The following is a 13,134-nucleotide window of genomic DNA, read 5'->3' as shown; positions in this document are numbered from 1 at the left end:
TAGTAGAGGCCGGGGAGGACTTATGTTCCTGGGAACTAGCTGTGCCCTGTGCCTTTACCTCTGGTAAGAAAGGACGCTCCTCGTACTTTCTTGTTATTCAATGACCGAAAGGACTGCATTTGATAATGTCGTGCTTTCTTAGGCTGTGAGGGAATATAAGGCAAAAGATCAGAATTACCAGCTATAGCTGTGGAGACCAGGTCCGAGAGCCCTTCTCCACACAATTCCTCAGCCTTGTAAGGTAAACCTTCCATATGTCTCTTTTAGTCGGCATCACCTGTCCATTGCATGTTCCACAGGACACGTCTAGCAGAAATCGACATAGCGTTGACTCTAGAACCCAGTAGACTAATGTCTCTTTGGGCATGTTTTATATATATATATATATATATATATATTATATATATATATATATATATATATATATATATATAAGACAGCATCTTACATTTTATATATATATATATATATATATATATACATATACACACACACACACACACACACACTAGGGTCAATAATATGGTATCCTTATCTAGGGTTTCAATCTCCGCTGATAAGGTATCTGTCCACGCTGCTACAGCGCTATAAACCCATGCCGACACAATCGCCGGTCTGAGTAGTGTACCAGAATGTGTGTAAATGGACTTCTAAGTACTTTTACTGCATGCTATCTGCAGGATCCCTGAGGATAGCTGTTAGGTCAGCGCTACCTTTTGGGTAAACGTGACAAAGCTTTGTCCACCCTAGGGGAAGATTCCCATGGTATCCTGGCCCTAGTAGGGAAAGGATACTCCCTGAGAATTCTTTGTGGGAATCTGCAGTCTCTTGTCTGGAGATTCCCGCTCTTTTTCTTTATGAGAGGAGGGAAATTTACCTCAGCTTTCTTCCCCTTAAACATGTGTACCCTCGTGTCAGGGACAGATGAGTCATCAGTGATATGCAAAACATCTTTTATTACAATAATCATATTTTGAATACTTTTATGCCAGTTTTGGCTGTAACTTTGCATTATCGTAGTCGACACTGGAGTCAGACTCCGTGTCGATATCAGTGTCTATTATTTTGGATAGTGAGCGTTGTGAGACTCTGAAGGTCTCTGCGACATAGGGACAGACATGTGTAGATTCACTGTCTGTTCTCTAATCTTTTGTGCAATAAATTTACCTTAGCACTTAATTTCACATATCCAAACAGGTGTCGGCGTTGTCGACTAAGAAACCACTCACACACACATTTGCTCCATCTCCTCCTTAGGAGAGCCTTTTACCTCAGACATGTCGACACACACGTACCGACACACCACACACTCAGGGAATGCTCATCTGAAGATAATTCCCCCACAAGGCCCTTTGGAGAGACAGAGAGAGAGTATGCCAGCACACATCCCAGCGCTATATGACCCAGGAAAAAACACAGCGATTTAATGTTTACCCAGTAGCGCTGTTATTATCTGCGCCGAATTATGTGTCCCCCCTCTTCTTTAAAACCCTCTCTTCTACCGTGGTATAAGCAGGGGAGAGTCCGGGTAGCTTACTCTCAGCGGTGCTGTGGAGAAAAACATGGTGCTGGTGAGTGCTGAGGGAGAAGCCCCGCCTTTTTCTTCTCATACTCACCCGGCTTCTATCTTCTGGCTCTGCGAGGGGGACGGCGGCGCGGCTCTGGGACGGACGGCTAGGGTGAGATCCTGCGTACCAATCCCTCTGGAGCTAATGGTGTCCAGTAGCCTAAGAAGCAGGACCTGCACTCAGAGAGTAGGGCTGCTTCTCTCCCCTCAGTCCCTCGATGCAGGGAGTCTGTTGCCAGCAGAGCTCCCTGAAAATAAAAAACCTAACAAAATACTTTCTATCAGCAAACTCAGGAGAGCTCACTGAAAAGCACCCAGCTCCTCTGGGTACAGTATCAAACGGAGGTCTGGAGGAGGGGCATAGAGGGAGGAGCCAGTGCACACCCAGGTCTAAAGACTTTCTTAAAGTGCCCATGTCTCCTGCGGAGCCCGTCTATTCTCCATGGTCCTTACGGAGTCCCCAGCATCCTCTAGGACGTTAGAGAAATAATAATAATTAAAAAAAAATCTCCTGTCTTCATTAAACAAAATATACGAACTGCTCACCCTCCCTTGGGTGTCCAAACGTGGGCTGGAAGCAGAACGCTTGATTCCAGGCTCTTTGACGCTACTGTCTTCTATTTTGGCATCTTGTAAAGCCCCGAAGCTGCCAGTTTTCCTTAAGCCAGCTCTCAAGTTGAAGAGGGAAAGCTGACATTTTTCTGTGATGCTGCTGGGTGCCCCAGTGAACTACAGACATGGAAGAAGGGTATGTAATGTACAGGAATTTCTGCTGGATAGATCTGATTGTGCAATCACTTCTTACACACAAATGTTGTATTAAAGTGGCCCACAGGATGCAGTACAAGATCATCAAATGGGACAATGCACTGTATATTTAAGTCAGCCATTTCGCACCGATGCTTTCTAACCTGTAATGCTGGGCATACACAGGCAGATATAACGTCTGCCAGACAGACAATGCAGATATCACAGGCACACACTGTTAGATCTATTTCCGTGTATTGGCCGTGATATCGGTGCTCCGCCCCTGGGGAGGAGACATTTCCCCGTTCCTTACCACGTGAAGGAACAGGGAAAATGTCCGTTGGTCGGCTGTGACAGGGCATACACTGCCCAATACAGCTGAAATGACATTTAAAAAATATCGAGGCAGAGGGACACGCTGGCCGATCCGGCACGTCCGACCAATCAATATTACAGGATCGGTCGAGTGCATACACGCTGCAATTATCTGGCCGATCGGCCAGATTGTCCAGTTAGCTGTAGTGTGTATGTCCAGCATAAGCTATGTTTAACATTTTAAAATAGATAAAGATATATTTACTGGTTTAAAAATAAATACTGTAAATAACTTTAAAGCAGGCACTAGCATTCATGCATTTTCCCAGTTCATGTGTGTGAAAAAACCATGAGTGGGAAACAGAGTGAGTGATCAAAACCAAGATTATAAACCTGGAATGACCCGTCAAGCTGGCGAAAGTATTTTATTGCTACCATTAAGTAGATTTACCTAACACAACAAAACATCCGTGCACTACAGAAGGTGCACACATTAGAAGTAATGACAGAAACTGAAATGTACAAAATGAAATGCAGTAAGACGGCCACAACAGACAAGCACTCATACACACAAGTCTGTTGTATGGGGCAGCTGGAACATACTACCGTACTTCCAGAAAACCTTTAAAATGCAAACTGTTCTCACCAGAAAGAGCATTCTGTAAAAGTGTTCCACAATATATGTTATAGTGCTATATATGCAAGGCAAAATTATGCAAATGTGCCTTGCACTGAGGTTTATTTAACATACCATATACAGTACTATTATGCACTGCAAATGAAAAATGTGCTTGATTATAAGATATAGAAAGCAGATGCTACATAATGCTCGCTCACCTGAAAAAAGCTTGCATCTTAATTTTACAATAATAAAGAGTCAAATCAAAAATACTATGTTCAAACTGAAAGAAGTGGATGGCAAAATGTTAATGAAGTGACTTGGCGTAAAAGCAAATAAAACAACCCAAAAGATTCCAATAAGGACATGTATCGCCATAACACATCACTGCAACCTGCACCAATTGCCTGTGTAAGACAGCTGGTTAACTCCAGTCAAAGTACTATTCAGATTATGCTGTCCGAAACTGCAACATTGTTCTAGAACATGGTCTATGACTGGGTATGCTGTGGCAATTTCTGTATACTGAATGTTGCACTCTACAAGTTAGCATCTCTGAAGGATGGCGGGTCAATTAACTTGCTGTAAAATGCAATCACAAAGTAACTTTTCCGTGGCAGCAGTTGGGATTTTAATTGTTTTATGTAAGAGTGGAACAGAGGAAAGAAATGACGGGGGGAAAAGAAACCAATACGAAAACACACAAAATGAAACACACTGGCACACACTACAAACAAGACAAATGATGCTCACCGCAGCCTTTTTGCCTCTCTGGGGCACCAGAATGATGCCGGTTTTGCGCAAGCTCTGACGCCACATGAAGGGACCTACTGGTCCAGCAAGGGGCAAGATGGGAGTGACAAAGGTGAGAAGGGGCTGGCGGGATGGAAAGACACACACAAGCAGGCGCAAATACACAACCACACAAAAAAAGGGGAAAAAAGAAGCAAGTGGGATAGCAGGGGAAATGGAAAAGGAAAATCAATAGAGAGATGAGAAATCAGCAAAAGTATAACAAAAAAGACCAACCAGTCACCTCAGATGGAAGGAACAAGGTCACAGGAGGAGGTATAATGAGAAGTGGTTAGAGATAGAAAAGGAAAGACAAAGACAGAAAAGAGATCGGTCCAGAACTAGCAATTTTACCCAGGGAAATTTTTGATATTACAGACAGTAATGTCATTTAAAGTTGCCATAAGCATGTCACCTTTACACTGATTCTTCCACCGACTGCCCAATAAACAGAAAAACAAAAACATACATCTCAGGTGTGTTCCCAACAATGTCACAAGTTTTACATGTTCACAATAAGTTATTAACTATAGAAGGGTGTCTGCTGCTGGTAATGGCCTAGACGGCTCAAAAAAAATATTACCTAAAGTCGTGGATTTAGATGAACAGCAACTAACACACCACAAATGCTGGCTTCAGCCATAGCGATGCATGCTTGGAGAAATGAAGGGGGGGGAATGGGGGTGCTTGCACTGTTCCAATAGCAATCAGCAGGCAACATTGTTTGATTTATTAAGCTGGACATTATAAAGTGCACCCATCACCCACACATAGTGGAGTGTCATATTGTGGCCTACACAAAAATTCAAGTCAATACAGTACTACCAATTTACTAGTGGAGACTTAGAAGGAACAAAGTATAGACACAATCATTTTGTAGGCTCTGACAATATTTTAAATGTTCATTTACTATGAACTCCTAGATAAATGCCACTAGTTCATTGTAAAAGGATTGATTATAGCACCTGGAATCAAGTTTCAGAATGGTGTACGTAGGTATAAGGTGCACTTTATGCATGGAGATTATCTGATATTGCAACCAGCTTAAACCCATCCATACCATAATTGCATAAACGTGAAAAGCCTGCCATATAAGCAATGACATTCAGGAGCTACATTTTACCATTGATAGGCTTTTGATATGGTATATTTTAAACATGTAACTATATGTGTGTGTGTGTGTGTGTGTGTGTGTGTGTGTGTGTGTGTGTGTGTGTATGTATATATATATATACACACACACATACATACAATAGAAGAATTGGCGCCAGGGGGTCGCATCAACTCCCACTATTCCAACCCCTAATTGGTTAAAACTTTTTAAAAAAATAACATGTTCCATCATAAAACATTTATTAAAAACATATTCAAATTAATACAGAGGAGATATATTATTCCACACTTTAAGATGTATGACTCTTAGCGCTGAATACAAATGTTGAAGGATCACAACAATCTCCTCCTTCTCCTTATAGTTGGTTCGGAGATAGCTTCACAACAAAGACAACCCAACGCGTTTCGTCTTATACAAAAGACTTCATCAGGGGTATCTCTACAATTGTAAAAATTTTATCAGAACTAAAAATAATTGTTCCTTAATAAAAAATAAGAATTTACTTACCGATAATTCTATTTCTCATAGTCCGTAGTGGATGCTGGGGACTCCGAAAGGACCATGGGGAATAGCGGCTCCGCAGGAGACTGGGCACAAAAGTAAAAAGCTTTAGGACTACCTGGTGTGCACTGGCTCCTCCCCCGATGACCCTCCTCCAAGCCTCAGTTAGGATACTGTGCCCGGACGAGCGTACACAATAAGGAAGGATTTTGAATCCCAGGTAAGACTCATACCAGCCACACCAATCACACCGTACAACTTGTGATCTGAACCCAGTTAACAGCATGATAACAGAAGGAGCCTCTGAAAAGATGGCTCACAACAACAATAACCCGATTTTTGTAACAATAACTATGTACAAGTAATGCAGACAATCCGCACTTGGGATGGGCGCCCAGCATCCACTACGGACTATGAGAAATAGAATTATCGGTAAGTAAATTCTTATTTTCTCTAACGTCCTAGTGGATGCTGGGGACTCCGAAAGGACCATGGGGATTATACCAAAGCTCCCAAACGGGCGGGAGAGTGAGGATGACTCTGCAGCACCGAATGAGAGAACTCCAGGTCCTCCTCAGCCAGGGTATCAAATTTGTAGAATTTAGCAAACGTGTTTGCCCCTGACCAAGTAGCTGCTCGGCAAAGTTGTAAAGCCGAGACCCCTCGGGCAGCCGCCCAAGATGAGCCCACTTTCCGTGTGGAATGGGCTTTTACAGATTTTGGCTGTGGCAGGCCTGCCACAGAATGTGCAAGCTGAATTGTACTACAAATCCAACGAGCAATCGTCTGCTTAGAAGCAGGAGCACCCAGCTTGTTGGGTGCATACAGGATAAACAGCGAATCAGATTTTCTGACTCCAGCCGTCCTGGAAACATATTTTCAGGGCCCTGACTACGTCCAGTAACTTGGAATCCTCCAAGTCCCTAGTAGCCGCAGGCACCACAATAGGCTGGTTTAAGTGAAATGCTGATTTTAGGAATCCCAAAACTACATTGAGATCCCAAGGTGCCACTGGAGGCACAAAAGGAGGCTGTATATGCAGTACCCCTTTTACAAACGTCTGAACTTCAGGGACTGAAGCTAGTTCTTTTTGGAAGAAAATTGACAGGGCCGAAAATTTGAACCTTAATGGACCCCAATTTCAGGCCCATAGACACTCCTGTTTGCAGGAAATGTAGGAATCGACCCAGTTGAATTTCCTCCGTCGGGCCTTACTGGCCTCGCACCACGCAACATATTTTCGCCAATTGCGGTGATAATGTTTTTGCGGTTACATCCTTCCTGGCTTTGATCAGGATAGGGATGACTTCATCCGGAATGCCTTTTTTCCTTCAGGATCCGGCGTTCAACCGTCATGCCGTCAAACGCAGCCGCGGTAAGTCTTAGAACAGACAGGGTCCTTGCTGGAGCAGGTCCCTTCTTAGAGGTAGAGGCCACGGATCCTCCGTGAGCATCTCTTGAAGTTCCGGTTACCAAGTCCTTCTTGGCCAATCCGGAGCCACGAATATAGTGCTTTCTCCTCTCCATCTTATCAATCTCAGTACCTTGGGTATGAGAGGCAGAGGAGGGAACACATACACTGACTGGTACACCCACGGTGTTACCAGAGCGTCTACAACTATTGCCTGAGGGTCTCTTGACCTGGCGCAATACCTGTCGAGTTTTTTAATCATGTGGACGACTTCTGGGTGAAGTCCCCACTCTCCCGGGTGGAGGTCGTGCTGAGGAAGTCTGCTTCCCAGTTGTCCACTCCCGGAATGAATACTGTTGACAGTGCTATCACATGATTTTCCGCCCAGCGAAGAATCCCTGCCGCTTCTGCCATTGCCCTCCTGCTTCTTGTGCCACCCTGTCTGTTTACGTGGGTGACTGCCATGATGTTGTCCGACTGGATCAACACCGGCTGACCTTGAAGCAGAGGTCTTGCTAAGCTTAGAGCATTGTAAATGGCCCTTAGCTTCAGGATATTTATGTGAAGTGATGTATCCAGGCTTGACCCTAAGCCCTGGATATTCCTTCCCTGTGTGACTGCTCCCCAGCCTCGCAGGCTGGCATCCGTGGTCACCAGGACCCAGTCCTGAATGCCGAATCTGCGGCCCTCTAGAAGATGAGCACTCTGCAACCACCACATGATGGATACCCTTGTCCTTGGTGACAGGGTTATCCGCTGATGCATCTGAAAATGCGACCCGGACCATTTGTCCAGTAGGTTCCACTGGAAAGTTCTTGCGTGGAATCTAACGAATGGGATTGCTTCGTAGGAAGCCACCATTTTTACCCAGAACACTTGTGCATTGATGCACTGAGACTTGGTTCGGTTTTAGGAGGTTCCTGACTAGCTCGGATAACTCCCTGGCTTTCTCTTCCGGGAGAAACACCTTTTTTCTGGACTGTGTCCAGGAACATCCCTAGGAAACAGAAGACAAGTCGTCGGAACCAGCTGCGATTTTGGAATATTGAGAATCCAATCGTGCTGCCGCAACACTACCGGAGATAGTGCTACACCGACTTCCAACTGTTCCCTGGATCTTACCCTTATCAGGGAATCGTCCAAGTAAGGGATAACTAAAATTCCCTTCTTTCGAAGGGATATCATTTCGGCCATTACCTTGGTAAAGACCCGGGGTGCCGTGGACCATCCCTACGGCAGCGTCTGAACTGATAGTGACAGTTCTGTACCATAACCTGAGGTACCCTTGGTGAGAAGGGTAAATTTTGACATGAAGGTAAGCATCCTTGATGTCCCGAGACATCATGTAGTCCCCTTCTTCCAGGTTCGCAATCACTGCTCTGAGTGACTCAATCTTGAATTTGAACCTCTGTATGTAAGTGTTCAAAGATTTTAGAATCGGTCTCACCGGGCCGTCTGGCTTCGGTACCACAATAGTGTGGAATAATACCCCGTTCATTGTTGCAGGAGGGGTACCTTGATTATCACCTGCTGGGAATACAGCTTGTGAATGGCTTCCAAAACTGCCTCCCTGTCAGAGGGAGACGTCGGTAAAGCCGACTTTTGGAAACGGCGAGGGGGAGACGTCTCGAATTTCAATATGTACCCTTGAGATATTACCTGAAGGATCCAGGGGTCTACTTGCGAGTGAGCCCACTGCGCACTGAAATTCATTGAGAACGGGCCCCCACCGTGCCTGAGCTTGTAAGGCCCTAGCGTCACACTGAGGGCTTTTGCAGAGGCGGGAAAGGATTTCTGTTCCTGGGAACTGGGTAATCTCTTCAGCCTTTTTCCTCTCCCTCTGTCACGAGCAGAAAAGAGGAACCTTTTGTCCGCTTGCCAACAAAGGACTGCGCCTGATAATACGGCGTCTTATTTTGAGAGGCGACCTGGGGTACAAACGTGGATTTCCCAGTTGTTGCCGTGGCCACCAGGTCTAAAAGACCGACCCCAAATGTCCCCTTTCAAAGGCAATACTTCCAAATGCCGTTTGGAATCCGCATCACCTGACCATTTTACTGGTAGAATTGGACAACGCACTTATACTTGATGCCAGTCGGCAAATATTCCGCTGTGCATCATGCATATATAGAAATGCATCTTTTAAATGCTCTATAGGCAATAATATACTATCCTTATCTAGGATATCAATATTTCCAGTCAGGGAATCCGACCATGCCAACCCAGCACTGCACCTCCAGGCTGAGGCGATTGCTGGTCGCAGTATAACACCAGTATGTGTGTGAATACATTTTTGGATACCCTCCTGCTTTCTATCAGCAGGATCCTTAAGGGCGGCCATCTCATGAGAGGGTAGAGCCCTTGTTCTTTTACAAGCGTGTGAGCGCCTTATCCCTCCTAGGGGGTGTTTCCCAACGCACCCTAACCTCTGGCGGGAAAGGGTATACAGCCAATACTTTTTAAGAAATTATCAATTGTTATCGGGGGGAAACCCACGCATCATCACACACCTCATTTTATTTCTCAGATTCAGGAAAACTACAGGTAGTTTTTCCCTCACCGAACATAATACCCCTTTTTGGTGGTACTCGTATTATCAGAAATGTATAAAACATTTTCCATTGTCTCAATCATGTAACGTGTGGCCCTACTGGAAATCACGGTTGTCTCTTCACCGTCGACACAGGAGTCAGTATCCGTGTCGGCGTCTGTATCTGCCATCTGAGGTAACGGGCGCTTTAGAGCCCCTGACGGCCTATGAGACGTCTGGACAGGCACAAGCTGAGTAGCCGGCTGTCTCATGTCAACCACTGTTTTTTTATACAGAGCTGACACTGTCACGTAATTTTCAACAGTACATCCACTCAGGTGTCGACCCCCTAGGTGGTGACATCACTGTTACAGACACTCTGCTCCGTCTCCACATCATTTTTCTCCTCATACATGTCGACACAAACGTACCGACACACAGCAAACACACAGGGAATGCTCTGATAGAGGACAGAACCCCACTAGCCCTTTGGGGAGACAGAGGGAGAGTATGCCAGCACACATCAGAGCGCTATATATATATATATATATATATATATATATATATATATATATATACAGGGATAACCTTATATAAGTGTTTTTCCCCTTATAGCTGCTGTATGTTTTAATACTGCGCCTAATTAGTGCCCCCCTCTCTTTTTTTAACCCTTTCTGTAGTGTAGTGACTGCAGGGAAGAGCCAGGGAGCTTCCCTCCAACTGAGCTGTGAGGGAAAATGGCGCCAGTGTGCTGAGGAGATAGGCTCCGCCCCCTTTTCGGCGGCCTTATCTCCCGTTTTTCTGTATATTCTGGCAGGGGTTAAATGCATCCATATAGCCCAGGAGCTATATGTGATGTATTTTTTGCCATGTAAGGTATTTTTATCATGTTTTATTGCGTCTCAGGGCGCCCCCCCCAGCGCCCTGCACCCTCAGTGACCGGAGTATGAAGTGTGCTGAGAGCAATGGCGCACAGCTGCAGTGCTGTGCGCTACCTTATTGAAGACAGGAACGTCTTCTGCCGCCGATTTTTCCGGACCTCTTCAGTCTTCTTGCTCTGTAAGGGGGCCGACGGCGCGGCTCTGGGACCCATCCATGGCTGGGCCTGTGATCGTCCCTCTGGAGCTAATGTCCAGTAGCCTAAGAAGCCCAATCCACTCTGCACGCAGGTGAGTTCGCTTCTTCTCCCCTTAGTCCCTCGGTGCAGTGAGCCTGTTGCCAGCAGGTCTCACTGAAAATAAAAAACCTACTTTAAACTTTTACACTAAGCAGCTCAGGAGAGCCCCTTAGCCTGCACCAGTCTCGTTCGGGCACAAAAATCTAACTGAGGCTTGGAGGAGGGTCATGGGGGGAGGAGCCAGTGCACACCAGGTAGTCCTAAAGCTTTTTACTTTTGTTCCCAGTCTCCTGCGGAGCCGCTATTCCCCATGGTCCTTTCGGAGTCCGCAGCATCCACTAGGACGTTAGAGAAATGCATAATACATTCAATCAAAATATATGAGGAACATATCATTATAATAGAACAAGGATATATCAGAGCAGACAGAATGAAAAGGAAAAAAATTACAATTGAATCTTGGGTCCTACCTCAAGCAGCTGAGAAGTACAGTAGTTTATACTAACTGTATAATGCGACAAAACTTGTTCATACATGCATGATGGAAACTTCAATATAACACCGAGGCTTTCTGATGAACAATCAGTGTGGCCTAATTGGAAAAATATTGACCTCATCATATATACTGAGTGTTCATATTATATATGTAATAAAAATATATCATAATGTCCCCTCACATACCTTGTGATGAGATAACTTGTACAAAAATTCGGAAACCAAGGTACTGAAGGGTCACTTAGAAAGGAAACCTAATAAATTCATATTTAGGGCAAATTAGTGAATGGTCATTATCAGATATTTAATTAGTCAATTATATCAGTTTTGACTTAGGATAATTGATGCATTTTATAATGAAACCGTATTTAAAGAACAACCTCCCTTTTTAGGTATAACATTTATTGGAGGTTTTTAAGACAAAAAACTCTATTGCTGATCACTACTACCATTCTGGCCCATAGCAATTAAATACTCTAATGAGTTGTCAAAGTCGAAAAATATCATGATTCACTATTGCCTTGTACTAACCCCAATACACGTGCCCGCTGCTCGTGCACCGACTCCCCCGTGCGTACGCATCCCCTCAGGTTGCGTAGGGGACGCTCTGACGTAGCCTGCGCATGGAGATGGGTATTTACGGTGGTGTTTGTGTGCGATTAGCGAGCGACTCGATCGTTAGTTATTTAACAAATATAAAGCGTTTTATAGGTAATATTCCCCTTAATCACATCTGCGAGTATGTTTAGTGTAAATGGTTCAGGGACTTGGGAATTCCTCTTTGCATGATATGGAGGGTCTGACAAAGGCTGAACAGTGGTGTCTGGTACCTAACTTAAGAGTATTTTATCAGGAATATTCCGGTGTTGGTTAGGAAGAGATTAATCGCTCCTGCGTATAGTTATGTTTAAAAGTAGTTTATGGACATTTACTGTATTTGCAGTTCATTATCCATGCAGCGGGAATCCTGAGGATACCTCCCACCTTAGCAGTTTGAAATAGTCACAGCCCTCCTGTTCAAATCCACCTATGACCTTTTGTTATAATGCAGGGGGACATTCCTGTGTCCAATGAACAATAAGATTGTAGGGCCCTTTGTATTGTACTGTATGTTGTGTATATAAGGCAGCCAGCCTGGGCCAGCTCACTCACTTCTCTCTACAAAGGTTTTCATCATTGACTAACTGAGAGCTGGTTTCCAGGACTGCGCTAGCGATCATTCCCACGTGTGTAAGTTTCTCTGTGACCATCTTTGTTCTCCGCCTGTGTTAGCCATTTACTCTTTCTCTTTGGATGTTATTGTTTGCAATTGTGCCGCTATTGTATATTTATGTATAGATATTCTGTTTAGGTATTAATGTTAGTTTTGTAGTGTATAAGCTGTAACTGTTTTCCCCTTTTTACATACTAAAATCATAGATAAAGGTTTTGGAACCTTACAAGGAATCGTGTGTTTATCATTACATTGCTAAGGGTATACTGAGCGTCTCAGTCGCTCAAGCAGCTTTTATATTAACAAGGTTAAGAAGCGTTATATCATTACAGTATTTCAGTAGTAAGGTTTACAGTATAAGCTTAGCCTTTCAGTGTGTTGCATACAAGGTTTACTGTGTGTCATCCTGTGAGCGTCTGCGCCGCTCATGTTCCTCTCGTGGGCACAGCGTCCGCTACGCTAGTAGCGTAGCATTACGGTAGTCGGCCGCCTATAGCGTGCTCGATACCAAGCGTACCATTACGGCACCTCGTGCGCCTATTGCATATGTTGTCTTTAGTTAGGAAATAGCTTGTGTTATAAGATAAATAATTAGCTTTATCCGAGTCCAGCTGTTTCATTGATTGACATAATGAAAGTGCTGATCTTTAAACCCAGACTCTAAGGGGTATATGCAATTGCGGTCGAATTCCCGAAATTGTCGAATTTCGTGA

At 44.4% G+C, this 13,134-nt stretch overlaps 1 protein-coding gene across 6 annotated transcripts in view; it reads right to left on the bottom strand.

The window, feature by feature from the left end:
- Positions 1-13,134, bottom strand: part of PPP1R12C (protein phosphatase 1 regulatory subunit 12C) — a 404,850-nt gene that overhangs the window by 106,696 nt on the left and 285,020 nt on the right. For 4 of the 6 annotated variants that reach the window (XM_063942836.1, XM_063942835.1, XM_063942837.1 and 1 more), the window contains exon 10: positions 2,114-2,296. The exons of the other annotated variants lie outside the window; for them this stretch is intronic. In XM_063942836.1, the coding sequence (XP_063798906.1) occupies positions 2,114-2,296 (183 nt within the window). The remainder of the gene's footprint in view (positions 1-2,113; positions 2,297-13,134) is intronic. 6 annotated transcript variants of the gene reach the window in all.

Source organism: Pseudophryne corroboree, chromosome 10, assembly GCF_028390025.1.
Source record: "Pseudophryne corroboree isolate aPseCor3 chromosome 10, aPseCor3.hap2, whole genome shotgun sequence".
Lineage (NCBI taxonomy): Eukaryota > Metazoa > Chordata > Amphibia > Anura > Myobatrachidae > Pseudophryne > Pseudophryne corroboree.
Note: the sequence above shows the minus strand (reverse complement) of the source record. Positions and strands in the feature narration are given on the sequence as shown.